The 23,841-nt window shown below is 32.3% G+C and overlaps 1 protein-coding gene across 3 annotated transcripts in view; it reads left to right on the forward strand.

Annotated features, from left to right (window-relative positions):
• ECPAS (Ecm29 proteasome adaptor and scaffold) overlaps window positions 1-23,841 on the forward strand; it is a 190,253-nt gene that overhangs the window by 152,877 nt on the left and 13,535 nt on the right. For all 3 annotated transcript variants that reach the window (XM_074207451.1, XM_074207452.1, XM_074207453.1), the window contains 12 exons: window positions 770-884; window positions 1,780-1,848; window positions 2,943-3,060; window positions 3,346-3,513; window positions 12,087-12,166; window positions 12,612-12,717; window positions 14,302-14,349; window positions 15,730-15,851; window positions 18,666-18,816; window positions 21,831-21,896; window positions 22,675-22,764; window positions 23,311-23,377. In XM_074207451.1, the coding sequence (XP_074063552.1) occupies window positions 770-884; window positions 1,780-1,848; window positions 2,943-3,060; window positions 3,346-3,513; window positions 12,087-12,166; window positions 12,612-12,717; window positions 14,302-14,349; window positions 15,730-15,851; window positions 18,666-18,816; window positions 21,831-21,896; window positions 22,675-22,764; window positions 23,311-23,377 (1,200 nt within the window). The remainder of the gene's footprint in view (window positions 1-769; window positions 885-1,779; window positions 1,849-2,942; window positions 3,061-3,345; window positions 3,514-12,086; window positions 12,167-12,611; window positions 12,718-14,301; window positions 14,350-15,729; window positions 15,852-18,665; window positions 18,817-21,830; window positions 21,897-22,674; window positions 22,765-23,310; window positions 23,378-23,841) is intronic.

Genomic DNA, 23,841 nt, shown 5'->3' on the forward strand with positions numbered 1-23,841 from the left:
AGAATTTGAAGAGGAAAAGAAAATAATTTTTGATATATTTTAAAAACAACAAAAGAGTAAAATATCTAATACAGTGATACCAAAGAAAACTTTACAGGGAAAGAAAATAATCTCTTCTCAAAAGCTTTCTCATTTTGAAAGATCAGAGAAGTTGTTTCAAAATGATTAGTTTTCAGATTGAAAATTCAGCTGTTACCCATGCACTTAAAATAGAACTTTAAACTTTGGTTTTTGTTTTTATTATTTACTTTATAGTTCTTGTGACTGTTGTCTTTTATTCTTCAATGTGTGTTTTTACAAAGAAATGAGAGATGAAAGGGGGTGCATAATGTTTGTTTTGACCTTTAATTTCCTTTCCTATATATACTTTTTCATTGATTTTTCTCAAAATAATTTTTATATGGAAATGTTTAAGTTTAGTTAAGCTGAGTGGAAAACTGATTTCTTTGGGATATAAGAAATGTTTCTGAGTTAATGATTTTGCTTCATAATGTAGTAGATATATGTACATGCCAATATTATCTTCAATTCAGAGTTTCCAGAGAGACTGTAACAATATTGAATTCATTTAATATATGTGGTACAAAAATCACATATACTAATCAGAAAAATAAATGTTTTTTTAATGATAATGAACTCAATTATATTGCAGTGTTATATCTTTATATATATTATGGTTGTTTATTAACTTAGTTAAATAAATTTAAAATTTTTAAACATACATTTAATATACTATAAAATAATATTTTTTATCCAAATTTTTTTATAGAACTCAGCCAGGATGTTGCTTCAAAAGGCCTTGGTTTGGTTTATGAACTTGGCAGTGAACAAGATCAACAGGAACTGGTGTCTACACTTGTAGAAACATTGATGACTGGAAAAAGGTGAGGTAAACTTACAAGTCTCAAACTAGTACAGAGGGCATATGTTAGCATGTATATATGCAGATAGCTAAAAGGGAAATGTTGCTTAATGTAATAAGCTCAGCATCAGAAAGACCTACAGTTCAAATCCTGTTTTTGACACTCACAAACTGAAGCAGGGAAATCTTTAAGAATGTAAGCAACAGAGAATGTGCATTATCTGCATTTCTGGAGAAGCTCTGGAGGAAGTTATCAATAAAATTATAAATCTTAGATGAAAAAATGCAGGAAAAAGAATGTTTTCTGAAAGCAGGGAAATTGAACTTTTCAGTGTATATTGCACAATTTCTAATTTACTTTTATTATGCTATCTAGAATACTTTAACTACTACCAAGTAGAAATGTGCAGTTAATAATGTTTACTAGAGAAAAAAACAACAGTAAATCAATTCAGTAGCTTTAGGGAAATTAGAACATTTAATTTGAAAAATGCTGGTTATTCTTGGTTACTTGAATTGGAGAGAACAAACAACAGAAAATGACTTGCACCTTGACATCTATGTTAAAATAGTTGGGTCCCTACACTTTCTATCAGAGAATGTAAGAAAGGACAGTGATTTTTACTATTGGTGTCTGCTGTCAATTCTGTGGAAGGCTAGTTTTTTCTCAGTAGTTCACAGTTCAGTATAGTCTTAATGGAATCTGTTTTAAAGCATCTTAAACATTCTGTATTTTTTAAAGAACTGATTAGATAAAAATGGTTAATTACCATTTGTAGAACTGATAAATAGCAGTCAAAAATATTTGCTGTAGTTAGAATGGAAAAACAAATGTTGGATAAAAAACTTCCTTATTAATTAATAGACTAACCAGCATGGTGGGGAAAAATCTAAGGCTAGTTTTATTTTCATTCTAGAACTAAACATGAAGTTTCTGGAGAGACTGTGGTATTCCAGGGGGTATCCCTTGGCAAAACACCAGATGGGTAAGTCTAATAGAATATAAGTCAGTCTTTTTAACTAAATATTACCACTTTTCATTGTAAATAGCTTTGAATGTGATGGGGGTTTTTTAATTACACAAATATGAGCAAAATAGTATTCTATGATGGGTCCATATATACCCTATGATATAATTAAATCTCATTATGTGGGATGCTACCAGTTTTACAGTCCGCTCCCCTTCAGCCTCAAGTCCTCTTTTTTGTTTGTTTCTTTTTGTCTTTTGAGTTTTGCAAGGCAGTGGGGTTAAGTGATTTGCCCAAGGTCACACAGCTAGGTAATTATTAAGAGTCTGAGGCTGAATTTCAACTCAGGGCCTCCTGACTCCAGGGCTGGTGCTCTATCCACTTCACCAACTAGCTGCCCCCCTCCCAGTTCTCTTTTAATTTATAAACAATCTGTTGTATTTGTGCTGCTGTTTCTTTTCTTAGAGCCATGCTTAGCTGAAACTGCAGCCCTGTCCATGTATCTTTCTCCATTCATCAATTTCTTCCTTTCTACTTTTGTACTGGTGGTGATCTACTTTTCTCAGTCCTGCCTCAATTTGTGTTGCAACATCAAGAAAAATAAAGTCATTCTCCATTGTCTTCTTATTCTTAAAATTCTCCCACAGTGTAGCTGTTCCCACAGCTTTCCCCAAACAGAGATATTTCTCCTGTGTCTGATCTTTTAATCCAGTTGCTTTCTTCTTGGTAGGGCTTTCTCTCTGCCTTGTTTCTTCTTTTCCTCAACCTTCCTCTCTACTAATTCTCTCTTGAGCTGCTGTTATAGTGTAATTTATAATTTATACTGGATCTGAAAGTAATAAGAAAAATGTCATCTTTGTCACTTTAGTAAGCTGAATTTATATTTTTTTTTCTAAAGCTGAAGTCTCAAATTTAATAGAATTGTAATGGATTTTGGGACATTAAAAATGAATAAAAAATTCTCAATAAGTATGAAAGTCTCAGTTTTTGCAAATTTAAGGAAATATGCTTTTAAGGAACTATATGTATATTATTTGTAATATTAGTAATATAAGTGGATTAAAAAATAAATTAGGAAAAATGGATTACTGCTTTTTTCTTTGTTTCCCAAGCCAGGGACTCTCTACCTATAAAGAGCTTTGTTCTCTGGCAAGTGATCTTAGTCAACCAGATCTTGTCTATAAATTCATGAATTTAGCCAACCATCATGCCATGTGGAACTCTAGGAAGGTAAGCTGCTGCTCTTTACGATAATGCAGTTTTTATTTTCTTCTAAGATCAATCTGTTACTTTGACAGTTTAGGTGATACGTATTTTCCAAAAAATACTTGACTAGAATTCTGTTCAGTTGAGGAAAAGCAGTATAGAAAAAACACTTGCTGAGGCTACTCTTATTTGAAAGCTGATGAATGTAAAACCTTGGAATGTATTTAATGTGACTTGTCTCTTCTGATAGTAAATGTTTGTGATTCACTTTAATATATGTTTGCCTTTTTTTGTGTGTGTCTTTTTTAGGGAGCTGCCTTTGGTTTTAATGTGATTGCTACTAAAGCAGGAGAACAACTGGCTCCTTTCCTGCCTCAACTAGTCCCTCGTCTTTATCGCTATCAGTTTGATCCAAATCTTGGAATACGTCAAGCTATGACAAGTATTTGGAATGCTCTGGTCATTGACAAATCTGTGGCAAGTGTTTATGTATTACTTTCTTTACTCATCAGATGATGTAGATCCATTATCTCCTCAGCACAATATATCAGATTAATTTATTGACTCAACAAACATTTATTGAAAAAGGGCAGGAGGATAGCTAAAAGATAATAAAGTCTTGGAATGTGCCATGTAAGAAATACCCTAGTTTGGGGTGGCTAGGTGGCATAGTGGATAAAGCACCAGCCTTGGAGTCAGGAGTACCTGGGTTCAAATCCAGTCTCAAACACTTAATAATTACCTAGCTGTGTGGCCTTGGGCAAGCCACTTAACCCCATTTGCCTTACCAAAAAAACCTAAAAAAAAAAGTACCCTGGTTTAACAAAAAGTTGGATTCAGGACACCTGGATTGAAATCTCTGAAATATCAGATATTACTTCTCTAACCCTCAGTTTCCATCTTTATTAAATTTGGTTAATAATACTTCTATTTATTTCATAGATTTGTTTTGAGGAATGTGCTTTGTAACCTCTAAAATACTCCATAATTGTGTACTATTTTCCTAATCCTTAGTTCCTGGTCCTAGATTCTTGAGAGCTGCTAACAGAAAAATCACTTGATAGGCACTTAATCCTTTATAATTCCTTGAAAATTTATAATCCTAAATTATCAGTATTGAAAGAATTCTTGCAGTCCTTGGCCTTAAGTGCTATAGGACCACAACTATACAAAGATGTAAAAGGAAATTTCTTCTTTAGCTAATATAGGCTATAATGCTACTCAAAAGCACTAACCCCCTCTCCTCCCCCTACCCCAAATCCCATAATTCTTTTTTTTTTAAATCATAAAGCAGATCTGAGATCACATACTATATCATGTTATCCAGGTAGTTAAAAAATTGAATTAGATTTTTAAGACCTTTACTTAAAGATTTACAGTTTAAATTTGAGGCTTAGGACATTTTAAATGCCCACTTTCTGAAGTAAATTTAAAGAAAAGTAAATAATAGCAGGTATATTGCTCATTTGAAGTGATATTATCTGATCTCCAGTTTCTTTACTAATTTAGAATAACACTAAATGAAAAATCTTTTTTTGCCATAAAATTTTTTAATAGATTAGGAAAATGATAGGTTATGACTTTTTCTTTTTGGAATGCTATTTAATTCAAATGAATTATTGTTATAAATGCTACTTAGTAGACAAATTTTTATGAGGGTTATGGGGGAAGTAATCATTTCAGGTTTAAAGAGATTTATATATATATATAAAAATAATATTTTGACATTTTTAGATCTCTAATTACATAAGTGCAAGCACATTCTATCTGATTTTTCTGATTTTAAGATATCTTTTATTATTTAAGATTTATTAACATCAAAAATTAAATATACATAGAAAAATAAAAAAATCATAAATTAAACCTTTAACTCCATAATATATATATTCTTTTACATGATATTACTATTTATGCTATAGTAACAAAAATATTCTATTGACTTCTGTAACTTAATCTGAACTTTTTTATTAATCATTTTTGTGAATTTTGAGACAATTCTTTTATACATTGTTTTCTTTAATATGTATATTTCAATTCTATTCTTCATTCTATGATCACTTAGAATATTAAATAATCATTCATGTTTCTACTCCTGGGAACTTTCTGTACCTATCTTTTAAACAATTACTTACAAGATGTTAGACTTTTTAAGTTTGCACCAATTCCTTATGTGAACTGTAGATTGGCAGACTTAACCAGAAGTATTTGTGTCAAATTTTTTCTTGGCATACGGTGGGCATTTATAAATATTTGTTGAATTTAATAGTAGCATTCTAGAGTCATTGAAACTATTATAATATCATCTCCATAAAAAAGACCATTTGGATAACTTTACTGTCAATCAGGAATCATTTTCTTTTTACCTTTAATATTTTCTTTATATTGATAAAACATTCCTATGATCATCTCCCTCTTTTATATCTCATTTAGTGTTAGTACTTAGTGAATTATTCTTAAAAGTTAGCTTCTATGTATACATGGTAGACATTGGACTTAAAGGGAGAAGGATGTGAAACAGAACCGAGGAGGTTTGACTTCTCTCTCTAAAATCAACTTTTAGGGGAAGACACCAAAGCTGATGAACCAAAAATCCCAGTGTGGGAAAAGGCTAAGGTAGCTTTGCATTCTATTCTTTGATGAGTACCAGCCTTTTGGTGGTGGTGGGGGAATAATCAGAGTGGTAAGGGAGTATAAGGAAAAAAAAAGTTTAGAACACCAAACATTTCAAGATTAAGAAAATGAAATGATAAGTCAGAAGTCCAAATAAATCAACAGAAAGGGCATTAAAACTAGAAGTATTAGTTTACTGAGCACTCAGAAAATATTATAAAACCAAGTGAACTAATACCCAGTGAAATAAAGAATATTATGTAATTTCAAGAGGAGAAGAAATTCTAAATAAAGGAGATACTTGTAAGAAATATGTGAATAATGAAGTTTTAGAGATTAGAAAAAAAAATTAAATCCCCAGTGGAAAATTTCTGCAAAGAAGCAAGAAAGAAATCAATAAATTTGAAATACAAAAATAAACAAGTAGAAAAAATCTAGCAATAAAAGCAAAAGGTAGTGATATTTAAAAAATAAAACACATGATCTCTATGTAAGCTAAAGCCATTGTCCTTGAACACAGTACACAAAAGCTAACTTCATAGCTTCCTATCAGAATGTGACAAAGAAAAGCCCTGAAAACTACTGTGCAAAATTGCCTAGAATTTTTGAATATAAAACACAAAGCACCTACTGAAAAACTCTAAAGATCACTGAAAGGAAAAAACTCTCAAACTCTGAAATAACAATTGTATTGACAAAGATCAAATTCTGCAAATAGCTTGGAGAAAGACCTTGCAATATAAATGAAGGGAGATTTGAAATATATCCAATTATTCCCTACCCACTAGTTGCACAAGACAATGAAATAAGCAAAGAAGTTAAAACTACACCCCCCAAATAATGTGCCTTACAAACCTGAGCCTAATCATCAAAGAAGATACACATTCAACAGAAACTTGCAGAATTAAAAATAAAATTAACATGAACAAAATATTCAATATGCAAACACATTAGAAAAACATAAAAAGGAAAGTAAATAAGTAAAATTAAAGAAAGAGTAAGACAGGAAGTAAATTACCCTTTGTAGAGAGGTTTCTTTAAAAAGATTCAAGATGAAAATGTACACGAGGGAATAAATATATAAAGGGAATTTAAAAGGAAAAGAGAAATGAAGATAGAACTGAGCACTGTGGAATTAAACTCAGAAACCTTTACAGGTGACTCAGATTATTCAATGAGTCAAAATTACAAAGTGCATCAAACGGGACAGCAGTGAATAATAACGACCTTTCAAGTACATCGTGTATAACTAGAGGTTATACAAAAAAGGATTACAGAAGCATGGAAGAGATGGCAGAGACAGAAGTATTAAAATTGATATAATGAGAAGAGGGGGATCCTTTGAAAAATATTCCCATTGTGAAGAGATATACACCTGTGATGAGATAGAGAGATCTCGTGTTGGTTTAATTTAAGGGAAGTTGGTTCTTTGGAAGACTGTGTCTCTTAGAGAGGACTGTGCCTTTGTGGACAGCATTTTGACTCGAGAAGAGGGAGTAAGACATGTGAGTTCTTAAGGGGAACTGATACAAAATAGTAAAAATGTTTATTGTCAGAGATAAACCGACAATGAGAGCAGAACAGTCATGAAGAGGATATATTGAGTAATTGAGTATATTGACACGGGATTATTTCTACCTTAAGACAATACCTCACAAATTGATCTTTCTATGAGCGGGAAATGATAGAAACCTCCCCCCCCCCCAATATGGGGCAAGATTTATTTAAAAAAATAGTACAGAAATTAAAAATTGATTTCAGATCAGGTATTTAAGAAACTAATTCCATGGGGAACACAAAGAAATTAACAAAGAAATAATTATGACTATAGAGTTTTTTTAGGTGTTTTTTTTGCAAGACAATTGGGGTTAAGTGGCTTGCCCAAGGCCACACAGCTACATAATTATTAAGTGTCTGAGACCGGATTTGAACTCAGGTACTCCTGACTCCAAGGCCGGTGCTTTATCCACTATGACACCTAGCCGCCCCTCTACTATAGACTTTTTTTAATTAATTTTTATTAAAGATATTAAGTTTTACAATTTTCCCCCCAATCTTACTTCCCTCCCCCCACTCCCCCCCCACGGAAAGTAATCTGTCAGTCTTTACTTTGTTTCCATGTTGTACCTTGATCCAAATTGGGTACGAGAGAGAAATCATATCCTTAGAGATCAGACAATAAGATATCTGTGTTTTTCTAAATTGCATGGGATAGTCCTTGAACTTTGTTCAAATTCCACAGCTCCTCATCTGGATACAGATGGCACTCTCCTTTGCAGACAGCCCAAAATTGTTCCTGGTTGTTGCACTGATGGAATGAGTGAGTCCTTCAAGGTTGAACATCATTCCCATGTGGCTGTTAGGGTATACAATGTAATTTAAGTAAAATTGACCATAAGGACAAAGTAATAGAGAAAAAAGAGATTTAAAAAAAAACTTCCATAAAAGCAATCCTGGAGATGAAAATGGAAGAAATCTTAAGTCTAATTCTTAATAACTTTATTATTAATTTTTTTTGCAAGGCAAATGGGGTTAAGTGGCTTGCCCAAGGCCACACAGCTAGGGAATTATTAAGTGTCTGAGACCGGATTTGAACCCAGGTACTCCTGACTCCAGGGCCGGTGCTTTATCCACTGCGCCACCTAGCCGCCCTCTTAATAACTTTAAATGTAAACCAAAGAAAAAAATGACAGAATGGATAAGAAAACCCATAAACTATTACTTATAAGAAACATCCCCCTAAAAGAAAAAAAACCCAAAAACATACATAGATTCAAAATGAGAGACTCCAACAGAGGTTGACTAGAAAAATGACTGAAAAAGCAGGGGGAACCATAGACATTCCCATGTCAGTATATGTCAGTATATAATCAAGTGTATACTAAATCAATAATACTTAAATTAGAAAATTACAAAAATATCAAGAGACTTCACCATGTTTCTTTTGGTTTTAGACAAATCTAATAGAAAAATAAATAAAAAGGAAAATGGAGATCTCAATATACCATCAGAGAATTTAAAGCTAAAAGATTATGGAATTTTTTATATCTTTCAGTGCAACATGAAATTTTCATGAAAATATGCCATGTTTTGGGAGTAGGAATGTTGTAGACAACTGTAAAAAAAATCGCAAAACACTAAACATTCTTTCTAGGCTATATCACAATAAAAATAGTACTCAGTTCAGGGAGCAAAAGCAAAATCACAAGACCTAATTAAAATTTAACAATGAAATACTAACATTGAATGGGTTTAATATCAAATCATAGAAATAGTAACTAACAAATTGTAGCAAACTATACCATGTTAATAAGAGAGAATTTTAATGGCATGATGATAAGTGAGAAATAAGATAAAAATTTTCCCAGATAGCTGAAGACTTTTTGATTTACTTAAATAGCATTAGGGCATAAGGAGAAAAGCTAATTGATATACTTACTATAATAACTCCAATAAAATCTTGAGTCTAAACACATAAAAATAAACATTTTAATATGATAATAAAAAGGCATTCATAAATAGGAAAATCCCCTAAAGAATAACTGCAAAATGAATAAAATACCTGAAAGTCTATTTATCAAAATGAAGCAAAAGAACTTCAGTAACCAGAAAAATAATTATTTCTTCTTGTGACTGGATTATGCCAATATAAAAATCATCATACTGCCAGAGTTAATCCTAGAACCAATTAGATTATTAAAGGAATAAGTACTTTACCAAGGTCAACAAATTCATTTGGAGGACCAAAAGATCTAGAAAAATTAAAGGAAATAATTTTAAAAGTAGGATAGCATGGGGAAGCTAGGTGTTGCATTGGATAGAACACTGACACTGGAGTCAGGAGAACCTGAGTTCAGATTTGACCTCAGACACTTAATAATTGTCTAGCTGTGTGACTTTGGGCAAGTCACTTAACCCCATGCCAAAAAAACCCAAAAAGTAGGATAGCAAAGGGGAGTGCAGAGAAGCACTCCTAGAACTCAAACTGTATTATGAGGTAGTAACCAATAAAATGATTTGATGCTGATAAAAATAGATATAAATGGAACAGACTAGACCAGAAGAATGAAAAGTAATTGAATTTGATAAACTACTGTTTAATAAACTTGGAAGTAGTAGTTACTTAGGAAGAACTCATCACAAAAATTATAGATAAAACTGGAAAACCACCTGACACTTTAATAAATTAAAAATGGCATAACTTTGATGCAGTGGATAGAGCACCAGCCCTGGAGTCAGGAGTACCTGAGTTCAAATCCGTCCTTAGACACTTAATAATTACCTAGCTGTGTGGCCTTGGGCAAGCCACTTAACCCCATTACCTTGTAAAAACCTGAAAAAAATGGCATAACTTGAAAAATAATTTAGAAGAGCAGATGATAATTTTTCATAGCTAAGAAGTGAGAGGAAATTCTTAAACGTGGGGCAATTAGAAAAGTAAATCTCATTACATGAAATTAAAAATCCTTTGAAGAAAATTAAAGGATAGAATATGGACAGGAACAATCAGATGGGATAAAAACATTATCAAATATTTGTAATAATATCTGTATCCATTATTCAAGCTGGATCTATAACTCAAAATATTTTATCACCAAAAACTATCTCCCAGTAGAGAAGTGGTTAAAGGATATGAACAAACAGTTCTCAAAAGATGAATCCCAGAGAATTCATAACTACATGAAATAATATTTAAATAAATGAATCAGAAAGGTTGAAATAAAAACACAATTGGATTTTGTCACATATCCAGCAATTGTCAAAGATGACAAAATATGGGAATAGTAATGCTGAAGAAGTTATGAAAAGACAGACATATTAACATGTTAGAGTAGGGCTGTGAATTGGTCCAACTATTCTGAAAACTATTATTGTTTTTGTTGTCCATAAGGATAGATAGTATTGTCCTAAAGATAAATAGAAAAAAAATAGACTGAGATGCTTTGCTAAAGTTAAGGATTCCTTTGATAAATAAGCCTTGTTTCCCTGTCAGCAAAATGGAATTGGGTTAGTCTTTCTATTTTTTGATGAAACTGTGTTTAGTTATTACTGTTTTTTTTCTGTATGTACATTAATGATCTCTTTGGTATGATACATTCTAGAGTTTGGCACGACTGAAGTCAACTTTACCGGCCTAGAGAATTTAAGTTCACCTCTATTCACTCTTTGAAAATGAGTACAATTGTCCTGTCATGGGGCAGTGATCGCATTCTCCCTAGTCTTTCAGTAATCTTTGACACTAGTTCTGTAATCACAACTGCCAGTTTGTCATGGCCTTGGGATGTGTTTTGTCTTGGTCTACTGATTTAAAATCATTAAAAAATGAATTAAAGTTAAATATATATCTTTTATCATCTCATTTATCTTGGGTTTCAGCTCTTTATTAGCTACTTTTACTCTGTCCTTCGTGAATGTCATTCTCATTGGTACAGAAAACAAAAACAAAGTAGGAAATTAATAATTCTAGTTCCCTGCCCCTCTTAATAGCCTATTCTATCCTATTCTTACTGTCTTGTTCTTAGATCTTTTTCCTCCAATAGAATTTTTTTTAAAATTCCAATTTATTTGTTCCCTTTAACAGTCATTGCCATCTTCCATTCCCTCTGATCTCTGGTAAATGTGATTCTTTTCATATGATTGTGCCTCTCATTTGAATCTGTATTGTTACCTGCCTTTGCTTTCATCTTTATGTTCATCTCTCTCTTTTTTTTTTTTTTTTTTTTTTTGGCAAGGCAATGGGGTTAAGTGGCTTGCCCCAGACCACACAGCTAGGTAATTATTACCTGTCTGAGGCTGCACTTGAACTCAGGTACTCCTTATTCCAAGGCCAGTGCTCTATCCATTGTGCCACCTAGCAGCCCCATGTTCATCTTTTAAAAAAATCTTGGTTGATTAGTTCCCACATTTGACTATAGATAGCACCCTCCTTTTTTTTCCCCATGATATAATTTGTATTTGCATCAGAATTTCCTTCTTAAGAAATGTTTATCTACCTAGGGTCAACTTGTAGAATTTTATGAGCTGTTTTTGTTGTGCTTCAGTTGTTTCAGTAATGTCCAGCTCTTGATGACCCCATTTGGGCTTTACTTTGTAGAAATAATGAAGTGGTTTACCCGTTCCTTCTCCAGCTCATTTTATACATGAGGAAAGTGAGGCAAACAGGATGAAGTGACTTGCCCAGGGTCACACTGCTAAGTAGATATCTCAGGTCAGATTTTACAAAAATGAATCTGACTCCAGGCTCAGTTCTCTATCCCCTTCAACACCTAGCTGACTACTGACTGTAAATCTGTAAACCAGAAATATGATTTCTGATATAAATGTCAATAACAATAACCTAGTAATGGTTCTTGGCAACACAGAAAGAAGGTGGTAGGCATTTTAATTCTATTTGCTTTTGTCTTATTCTTGTTTTTATTTTACCTTTTTTTTCTTGTCAGGTGGATAAATATTTGAAAGAAATTCTTCAAGATCTAATTAACAGCCTGACTAGTAATATGTGGCGAATTCGGGAATCCAGGTATTATGTTTTAAAATAAGATTTACTATGCAATTCAGAATATTTTAAACTGTTTGTACTACAGGAATAAAATTAGAATAAAATAAATATGTAATCTCATATGTTTGGTTGGGACACTTAGGAGATAACATTTTTTAAAAACTCATTATTATGTAAAATTAATAGATCAAAAAAAATCACGAGTCTTTCTCTTCACCTAGAAACTGAATTATACCTGAGATTTATAGCAGAGAAGCAAATTTGCTTGATTTTTCTATGGAGATGTGAATAGAAGTTAATTGTCAACATTCGTAACATTTTAGATTGGTGTAGACAAAAGATCTAAGTAGGGAAAATAGATAATGTATTCATCTAAAGAGTGGGGAGATTTATGTGTTTATTATTTTCCTGTGTAGGCTAATATTGCTTATCTATTTGGTTTATATATTTGAATCTTTGTTTTCAGCTGTTTAGCTTTGAATGACTTACTAAGAGGAAGACCGTTAGATGATATCATTGATAAACTTCCAGAAATATGGGAAACACTCTTTAGAGTACAAGATGATATTAAGGTACTTGTATTTATATTAAAATACATTTAAATTGATTTTATGGAGAATTTTAAACTTAAAAAATGTAAATTTATTGTCATTTGAGAAATAGATACTGTTGGAAATGTGTTTTCTAATATTGTGATATGCTTATTATAGAGTAGTTTTTTTCAATCTCCCAATAGCCTTGCCAGCTCTGTATTCTTTGAACCTATTAAGTACTACAAATGTTTTCATCTAATCTTAAAATTTGACCACTATGCACCTTAAGTCAGTATAGAAAGATCCTGTTTAATAGGATTGACTGATGAGATGTATGCAAAGCAAATTGAAACTGTTATGATAAATCATAATTAGAGAAGTTTCATCCATATGTCTTTGATAAGACACTTGTGAATCATAGATGTTATGAGCTGTTCTAGGAACTAGATACTTCCAGATTTGTCTGTAATATAGAACTTTTGTCAGTAAATCAAATATTTTGAAAATAATATGTGCATTTCAGGATTAAAAGTCTGTTTTTTAAAAAATACAGAAGGATTATTCAATCTAATTGTGGTTTGGGGTTTAAAATGATATAAATTAATTTTAGTACTAAGCAGAAGGCAACTAGGTAGGGTTGGATGTGTTTTGAGGTAGTAATGATTAGAATAGATTTACTGGACAGGGGAGTCGCAAGGATATAAGACTGAAAAAAATGAGTTGGGGTCTTATTGCAGAGGCCTTGAGTACCAGGCTAAGGAATTAGAACTTCATTGTTTAGATAAAAGGGCTGTTTGTTTGTTTGTTTTGTTAAAGATTAGAAGAGGCAGGAATAAAATCAGATGCAGGCAGCAGCTTAGATAGTATAGAAAGAAGAAGGAGGTGAAAGCTTGCAGAAGAGGCAGGATGGTATTCTTGACTGAAAGTGGAGGGACGGGGTGGCTAGGTGACGTAGTGGATAGAACATGGACACTGGAGTCAGGAGTACCTGAGTTTAAGTCTGGCCTCAGACACTTAATAATTACTTAGCTGTGTGGCCTTTGGGCAAGCCACTTAACCCCACTTGCCTTGCAAAATTCTAAAAAAAAAAAAAAAAAAAAAGTGGAGAGAGTATCAAACCTTGGTAGGGAGGAAGGACAGTTCTTTATCGGAGACAGAAGTGAAGGGAATAGGATAATATGGAAAGATTTTTAAATGAGTGGAGAAATGGAAATAGAGCCATCACTTAACCCTAATTTTCTCATTAGAATAGAATAATGTGGAATGAGGGTGAGATGTAGTATTGTTTTAGGGTTCATGGAATTGAGAGGAAATTTGAGAAGGTATGAAATAACTGAGAAATCCAATGAGTCATTTGATGAATTAATTGTATAAATATATTAATACTTTATCCTACATTTAATTTTGGATGAAGAATAGATGAATATGATGATATAAAAATGAGTTTGGGTCTGTGACTTTTTTTTCCTCCCATAGTGCTTCTTTATAGGCATTATTTCTTCTTTTTAATGAAAATTTAAACATACATGCCATAATTTGGGGAAAGATATATGCAATACAGTATCAGATCCAAATAAAATATTCCCATCTAACTCATATATGATGTTAACCATTTCTTTTTAGGAATCTGTACGAAAAGCAGCAGAACTAGCTTTGAAAACTTTAAGCAAGGTGAAAACTCTTTACTTTATTTGTACATTGTGTTTCACATGTGCTAGAAAAATGACTAATATTTTTGTTCCAAATGACTATTTTGTTGTAAAGCTGTTTATTTGATGTTTTTATTTGATATCATTGATTTAATTGTGAGAGGTTTTAACAACATTTAAATACAAGTATTCATCTCTAAAATCTAATAATCCATAGTTAAAAGATCAGTTGTTTCACTTCAGGATAAATAATGAGCTATCTTGGTTCTTTAAAAATGTTAGTTTTAGGGGTGTCTAGGTGGCACAGTGGATAAAGCACTGGCCCTGGAGTCAGGAGTACCTGGGTTCAAATCCGGTCTCAGACACTTAATAATTACCTAGCTGTGTGGCCTTGGGCAAGCCACTTAACACCATTTCTCTTGCAAAAACCTAAAATAAAGAAAAGCATTTCTTATTTCTTACTGTAGCCTATTTTAATGAAAGGATTGTATTTTTTTAGTAAGTAACTCTTCCTTGCATTCTGGGGAACATCAAGTTAATTTGACTGTTTTAATTTGATTCTACATTTTTTGAAATGCTTGTTTTAAAGCTTTTATAAGCTATATTTTACCTACACATCTTCTGTGCTTTCTTGAAATATGAGACACATGTTTTTTTAAGTTCGTTGACCTATATGTCATTGTTTACATTGTAAATATTAATCATATCAGCAGTCTTAGTTTTTGTGGCTGCTTCCTTGAGAGTACTCTGTTTGGAATAGGAAAAAAATTAATGAGTTTGTCTGAAGTGCTGGCATATTTAATGTTTGTCTTCCCAAAGGAGGAAATTTTAAGTTATCACTATACAACCAGTCTTTAGAATAATAAAGACACAGAAATGAATATAGCATTTTCGGGTTCTTTCCTGGCATTCATACATAAAATCTAGTTTTCAGCCTTCCCTTACATAATTTTTACCTACCTTTATAATAAAACCTTGATTGTAATTCTGTCAGAGAACAATTCTATCAGGTTTAGAATTTGAGATACATTTTATTCTCAAAATATTAGAAATAAATCATAAATGAATTATAATTAATGCTAGCTCGCATCGTGACTCAACATGACCTTTGAGATAATTATGCAATTTGATATATCAACCCCTCAGTTTCTTCTCTGTGTAGTTTAGATACTAAAGGAATTAAAATCAACATTTTTTGTTTTGGATTAACTGTTCACTGCCATTATCTGACTGTAATTAATTCAAAAGAGGTATTTTGTTTTTCCTTTAAATAGATTTACTCTTTTTAAGTGGGTCGACTCAATTGACTAAGTTATTAATTATAGTAGTTTTGTCAAATGAGTGCTATTAGGTTGAGAATCGAAGGTCCTTTTCATTGATTTCTGTTCTACTTATATGTGAGGTTTGTGTGAAAATGTGCGACCCCTCCAAAGGAACAGCTGGCCAGAGAACCATTGCCGTCCTTTTGCCCTGCCTTCTTGACAAAGGAATGATGAGCACAGTGACTGAAGTTCGAGCCCTCAGGTTTGTTCTCTTTTATGACACAAAAAGATTTGATCTGCATGCCTGGGATGTACAGTACATTGGGATGACAGAAGATGCTGCTAGAATTATCTCATATTAAATGTGTGAATGACTTGTATACTTTGTTAGCTAAATTAAGCAACTAGCATTTATTAATCTCCTGCTATATATTATCCTCTGTGCTAGGTGCTAGAGATACAGATTTGAAGAATAAAACAAACCCTGCTCTCAAGGGATTTTTTTTTTTTTGCTAAATTTTGTTAGATATCAATAAAACATTGGAAAATGAGTTTGGTACAATTTAAAAAATTGAACCAAGAGAATTTGAGAAAAGATATAGGACAGAATTTACTTTCTTACAGAACCATGTATCCTTCCATATCAGTGCATGTAAATCTTTCTGAGGTGGGATAGGGACTAAATTGGTGTTTCTGTTATTATATAAAACTTCTGTTTGAGGAAACTCCCTTTACCAATGCCTTTCAGCATCTTTTTTGCAGCTTAGTCTTAAGAGAGTTACTTTGTGCACCAAGAGGATAAGTGCTCAAGGATCACACAATCAGAATGAATCAGAGGTGGGATTTAAATCCAGATCTTCTTAGCCCTGAGAGCAGCTTTTGTATTAATTTGTATTAATTTGTTTAATTTTTGTATGCTCCAGTATGAATTTCACAAAAAACTAATTTGCATCCTTATATTTATAAAGATAATTGAAGCTGAAACTGATAAATGAAGGATTTCAAAGTATTTTATAATACTTTCTCAGAGTCTTTTAAAAGTACTCTTGTAAAACTTGGTTCTGTGAGTATCATGCAGAAACATTCTCGATTTGATAATCTGAAATGCTTTGGAATGGAAAATCAGGGCAAGTTATTTAATACTTTACTGGAATGCTGTAACACAAAGTAAATAAATAATACTTAGTCACTCTACATACCTTGCCAAGAATGGGAAAAAATACTGCTTACATAATATTTTATAAGCAGGCAGGACCTCATCTGTTCTAGTTTAAATTTCTTTTTCTTTGAATATTAATAATCGTACAGTTAATTTCAGCATCTCTGACAGTTTTGTGGGTAGCAGAATTAGTATTATAGTATTATAGAAGCAAGACAGTGTTCTAATTTGAGTAATTAATAGAGAAAGATTAGGAGACTTGTAGAAGATGACATTATAAGAGATCATAAGAGAGCTTCTAGGGTGGCTAGGTGGAGCAGTGGATAAAGCATCGGCCCTGGAGTCAGGAGTATCTGGGTTCAGATCTGTTCTCAGACACTTAATAATTACTTAGCTGTGTGGCCTTGGGCAAGCCACTTAACCCCATTTGCCTTGCAAAAACCTTTAAAAAGAGAGAGAGCTTCTGTTACATCATACTCAAAAATAGTTATTGAAATCTCAAATAGAAGCAGAATGGTGAGATATCCTCAGAAGAAAATTAAATTTTCTAAAAGTATTGAACAAAAAGTCACCAAAAAATTGATCTCAGAGAGTCATTAGGAACTTGAGATTTAATCTTAAAAAGTACCTTAAAGATTATCATTTTACAAATGCAGAAACTTAAGTCAGAATATAGTAATTTAATTTTCCCAGAGACCTATAAATTCCAAATGAATTAAACTAAGAATTAAACACTGACTTCCTAATTTCAGAACTGGTGCTCTTTTAACTATACCACTATGTTTTAAATGAACAAACAATAAATAAATCATGCTGCTTCAAAGAGATTAGTAACATTAATCCAGTGTATTAGAATGCATGTGATGCAGACAAACTGATATTTTACTAAGAGGCAAATTCATAGCCACATATGTTTAGGGAGAAAATAAAAACAGGAGTTAACAAATTTTCGCATTTAAATGATTTAGAAAATGAGCATAATAATACACCAAAAACGAATGAAGTTATCAAGATAAATTACCAAACTAGATAATACAATTTCAGTGAGATTTTAAATGATTTTTAAAACACTGAATTTGCTAATTTTATATCCAAAAAGAGAGAAATCAAATATCAAAATAAGAAACAAGAAAAGAGGGAGATTGTGATGACTGCAAAAGAAATTAAGTCAGCTGTTAGACTTCTTTACATGTAACTTTATAAAGGATTTATGATTTTTTTCCATCATTGTAGAACTTCCCCATATGCAGATTCCTAGGGGGAATACTACAGGCTTAAATGGCAAGCTCAGATTCATACAGCTATTCCAAGAAAAAATTTTAATAGATGAATACTTACAAAATTAAAAAATACCTAATTTGAGAAATTGGGAAATATATAATTTATGTAAACCAGTTTCAGAAGGACAAATTAAATATAGGTTATTTATGAACATATCATTAAATATACTATCACCAAAATAAATTTTCACATATTCAAAGAACAAATAAATCCTTTATTATTTAAGCTGTTAGCAGATATAGAAAAAAATATTCTTCATAATATTTCCTGAGATAAAATATTTTTTAATTTCCAAAGATAAAAGCAAAACAAAAAGGAAATATTATAATAATATTTATATAGAATATTGACAATGTACAAAGAAGAAAAAATATGAAAAGAATATAAAATTCTGTTGAAAATTAATGCTGTATGTTAAAGTCAATATAGGTACATTTATGTGTATATCTGTAGTTTTAGTCAAATAATTTGGAACTAACAATTTTGCATAAAATTATGTAATGAAAATGAAAGTAAAATAAACTGAAAAATAGCTTCACTTTTATATGGAATTCTGGATTATTGTCTAAGAGGATTCAGTAATAGTCTTAAGACATTTTTGATTTGATTATATAAATAGCATTCTCTGTGTCCTAGCATTAATACCCTTGTGAAGATCAGTAAAAGTGCTGGTGCCATGTTGAAACCACATGCCCCCAAACTCATCCCAGCTTTGTTGGAATCCCTAAGTGTACTGGAGCCACAGGTTCTTAATTATCTGAGCCTCCGGGCCACAGACCAGGAAAAGGTAAGTTTGAAAGCACAGTTTTATTTTTCAAAGTAACATATAAAGAATTTTGCTTAGTAATTCAAGTCATCAAGATGCTGAAAAAAATTTAAAAATTGGTCGCTAGGTGATGAAATAGATGGAGCACCAGCCCTGGCGTCAGGAGAACATGAGTTCAAATCTAGCCTCAGACAACTGACGCTTAAAATAGTAGAAGTAATAACTCTCTTTGGGCATGTGACTCTAGAAGGGAAATAGTAAACCCAAAATAATCACCAAGTTTTGATAGTTGACTTTGGATTTCTTATTGTAACTTTATAATCAATGCATCAACTTGATTGCTGGTAGGAATAATCCTGAAAATGACTAAGTTTGAGGTTATGAAAATATTTGGTAAAGTAATAGAAAAGGAAATCTAGTAATGAGGAGTAACTTTCTACTTAAGAAGCTCTAAGGAATCAATTTTGTAACTAGAATAGAGCAATGAATCTTTGCCTGGTGGTTAGAAGTGTGAGGGAACAACTCCTCCTTAAGCAGTGGCCCCAGTGGAATTGCTACTGCCCCATTTTTTCAGGCATTTTTCCAGTTTGTAGTTAAGCCTCTGCTAGGAATGGATTGCTTGGAATAGAAATGGGAAAGCTTTGATAGTTATGTGGACCATTTGTAAGTCTCAGTATATACCCTTGGTCGGGGGGAGAAACAAAATTGAAAGAGCACCTCACAAGAATTTGGTAGATTACTGATAATAATATTAAACTAACTCTGTCACATATTATCTATATTACACTGGGCAAGTCACTGACACCACTGTGTTCCTCAGTTTACAGAGGTCTTTGAAGTCCCTTTGAATTAAAAATTTTGTTTTATAAGTCTGAAAAATAAAAGATATTAAATATAAAGCTTTGTTTTACAAAGTACATTCCATTCATTTTTTTATTCTTACAACAACCCCATTGCTTGCATTTGAGTGGAGGAACAAAACTATTAAGACTTCATAATTCACTATTATTTTGTCTTTTTCATACTGACAAGACATCTGCCCTTTGAAGTGTCCATTAAACTCGGTGTCACTGTACAGATTTAAAGAGTCTCTGAATGGTGAGGTGACCACCTTCAGATAGTTTGTCTTTTGATTGTTGAACATTTGCTCATGAGACTGATAAACTGTAAATGTCTTTAAATATGGAAGTGTCATTTTCAAGGTCAAACTGCCATGTAGCAGGATATGTGGAAAATACTAAAAAGTAAAGCTTTCAGCATTTCTCTGTAGAGGAATAATTCTAATATGCAAACTTTTTCTCAGGTTATGATTGATTTTATTTATATGAAAATTAATCACTGCTTGGCTTTAGTGAAAAAAATATTATTTCTTTTGACATTGAACCTAGCATACCAAGCATGTTAGGTCTAAGGGGATTTGAAACCATAACATATGAGGAGTAGTCCAGGCAACTGAGGACATATAACCTAAAGAAGAGAAGATATATGACTGCTGTTTTTAAAATGTCTGAAAGGATTAGAATTGTTCTTTATTACTTCAAAGGGAAAGAGTAGCACCAATGAGTGGCAGTTGTCAGAAAGGAGACTAGTATAAGAAAGAATTTATAGTTTCATTCATCTAACAGGGTACTGGATTAAAAAGGACTTTCCTTTAGAATAACATAGTATATCCAATTCTAGGTAAATCAGTAAAGCAAATATTTTCTTTATTTTTCAGATTAAGAGATTGAAGCATAGTTTGTCCAGGGTTTTGTAGCTAGTTCTAGAACTGAAGTCTCCTTATACAATTTTCAGAATGAATCATAGACTCATGTTTCTTTTCTCTAATACATATCATTTTTTTAAATTTACTCATTTATTTTCATCCATTTGTATATGCATATTACAAAGTTACAAAATTTCCCTCCATCTCCCTTTCCCTCAGCAGGGAATAGCCAGGTTAGCATTTTACATATATATTTTGTTAAATATGTTTACAAATTAGTGATTTTTGGCATGAGGAATTAGTATTAAGGGAAATACATACATAAGAGATAATTTTTTCCCAAACTTTTTTCTTTTTTTTTTTTTGAATTATAAAGATTTTTTTGGGTTTTACAGTTTTCCCCCAATCTTCCTTCCCCACCCCCCCACCCCCACAGAAGGCAATTTGCTAGTCATTACATTGTTTCCATGGTATATATTGATCCAAATTGAATGTGGTGAGAGAGAAATCATATCCTTAAGGAAGACACATAAAGTATAAGAGCAAGATCAGACAATAAGGTAACAGTTTTTTTCCCCTAAATTTAAGGTAATAGTCCTTGTTCTTTGTTCAAACTCCACAGTTGTTTCTCTGGCTAGAGATGGTATTCTCCATTGCAGACAGCCCCAAATTGTCCCTGATTGTTGCACTGATGGAATGAGCAAGTCCATCAAGGTTGATCATTGCCCCCATGTTGCTGTTAGGGTGTACAGTGTTTTTCTGGTTCTGCTCATCTCTCTCAGCATCAGTTCATGAAAATCCTTCCAGGCTTCCCTGGATTCTATCCCTCCTGGTTTCTAATAGGACAATAGTGTTTCATGACATACATATACCACAGTTTGCTAAGCCATTCCCCAATTGAAGGACATTTACTTGATTTCCAATTCTTTGTCATGACAAACAGGGCTGCTTTGAATATTTTTGTACAAGTGATGTTTTTACCCTTTTTCATCATCTCTTCAGGGTGTAGACCTAGTAGTGGTCTAATACATATCATTTAAAAGTAAAAGTGCTAAAAGTAAAGTAATATTTCCTTTTTTAAAAAAAGTTTGGGAACTTTTATCATTTGGTTTTTATGTATGAATAATTGCAGTTTTCTTCTAAGCACTCCAGAGTAATTTTTTTTACAAGGCATTGGGGTTAAGTGACTTGCCCCAAGTTTACACAGCCAGGCAGTTATTAAGTATGTGAGGCTGAATTTGAACTCAGGTCCTCCTGACTCCATTGCCCTATCCACTGCACCATCTAGATGCCTCAAACTCCAGAGTAATTTCAGTTTTTTTTTTTGAAGGCTGCAATGGATAGTGCTAGACTCAGTGCTGCTAAATCTTCTCCCATGATGGAAACAATCAACATGGTAAGTATCTAAGTGGAAAGGGCACTATTTCATTATTCACTGTTCCTTTAGGTATAAAGAACCAATATAAAATTCTGTCTTCATAATAACTCCCTCATGAGGAAGAAACTTTGTCTCTGCAGAAGAAACACAACAAATTAAAGAATGAATGCAGTGATTCGCAGACTTATTTATTGTACGGGCCTTCCTTAACCTCATATAACTCCTTCCAGTTATTAAAAATAATAGTTCAGAATTTTATTTTAAAGAAAAAACAGTAAAAATATTCTTATACTTTTTCCAACTTCAAAAAGGGACCAGATCAGATTATACTTCTTTACTGATGAGCTATCTAATTGGGGCTAATTGAGAAGGAAAAAGAGGCAAGATTAGGGAATTTATGGGTAGGTGTCAAGGATTTGAATTTATATCCTTAGGGAAGTGGAAGAATGCTTCTGTTACTAGGGTGGGGTGGTCAGGAATGTCTTTGTTACTAGGATGTGAGTTTTAATCCATATCTTGAGGTATATATTAGAGAAGAATTGATTTGGAAGAGGAATAGAAGGTAGAACTCATGATTAATTTTTGGTAACATCTCTGCTAAACTGCTGTCTTCAACTGATTTATAGAAACCCTGACCAAGTCAACTTACCTTTCTGTAGCTGTTATTTTGAAATCAGAATGTAATATATGAAAACCTGGATGCTTCAAAATTAATATAAACTCTATGGTTATGTGCTTTGTATAGTCCTTGTTTTCTTAAATCTCTACCTGATTTGACTTTTTCCTCTTTTCTTAGTGCCTGCAATACTTAGATGTATCTGTCTTGGGCGAGCTAGTTCCTAGATTGTGTGAATTGATCAAAAGTGGAGTAGGTCTTGGTACTAAGGTAAGTGTGTTTTACCTAAGGGGAAAAAAATACATAGTAAATTTATCAGATTTTTTTTGAGTGTCCATTATTGATGGAAATACAAAGATGAACAAAACATGGCCTCAGCTTTTTATTTCTTCATTTAATCCACAAAAATGTAGCCATCTGTTTTGCAATGTATGTGTATCTAAAGTATCTATATGCTAATTTGTGTTTTTAAATGTTCAGTATTGTTACTCGGCATTCATTTTTTTCTTCAGGACTGCTCTAATAATTCATTTTTAAAAATTCTTATATTGTGCAACTTGGATATTAAGTGGAATTGTTAATGCAGAACATATCAGTGAAATCGTTTTTAGTTGCCATGTATGTACCTTTTGACTGATCCAATCAGAATAAGTTGATGATTAAAGGTTTCGAGTTAGCTAGTTTCTTTTACTGTTAACTAAGTACATTTTTCTCTTTAAATGATGATAGCCAAAACAAGGGATTTATTGTTTGTTTGTTTTTTAAATGGAGAAAAATGGTCATCAAATTTAGATGTTTTCCTCTGTAACCCTGCAGGGAGGATGTGCCAATGTAATTGTGTCATTAACCACTCAGTGTCCTCAGGACTTAACACCTTACTCTGGTAAGTTTTTAAGAGGTGTGTTTTTTTTTTCTTTCCTGTCTCAATCTTGCGTGTATATGGTGATGTCGTGAGCAATTACTGGGTTTTTTTTTTAAATGTTAAAGTGGATCTGTCAGTGACTGTTGTCAAGATTTTTTCTTTCTTTCCCTTTGTCATTTTTAATTAATCACAACTAAGTAACCTTATACTCAGTGACTTCTCTAGTTTTCTAGATGAGTAATACCTACTAAGAGAATGAGTGTATCCCTCCTTAGACAATCTCTATTCATTGATTTACAGAAATAGTGAACCAGACTAGTAATAGAAGAAAATACTCAGTACAGAGATAATACATCAAAACCCTTGAGTCTTCCAAATAAATCCTATGGTAATATATAATTTGTATGAGTGGTATTTTGTTAAATGTATGGATCTGACCTGATTTTCCTATCCTATAATAAATCAGAATCTTCTTTCCCTTAAGA

This window comes from Macrotis lagotis, chromosome X (genome assembly GCF_037893015.1).
Source record: "Macrotis lagotis isolate mMagLag1 chromosome X, bilby.v1.9.chrom.fasta, whole genome shotgun sequence".
NCBI classification, from domain to species: Eukaryota; Metazoa; Chordata; class Mammalia; order Peramelemorphia; family Peramelidae; genus Macrotis; species Macrotis lagotis.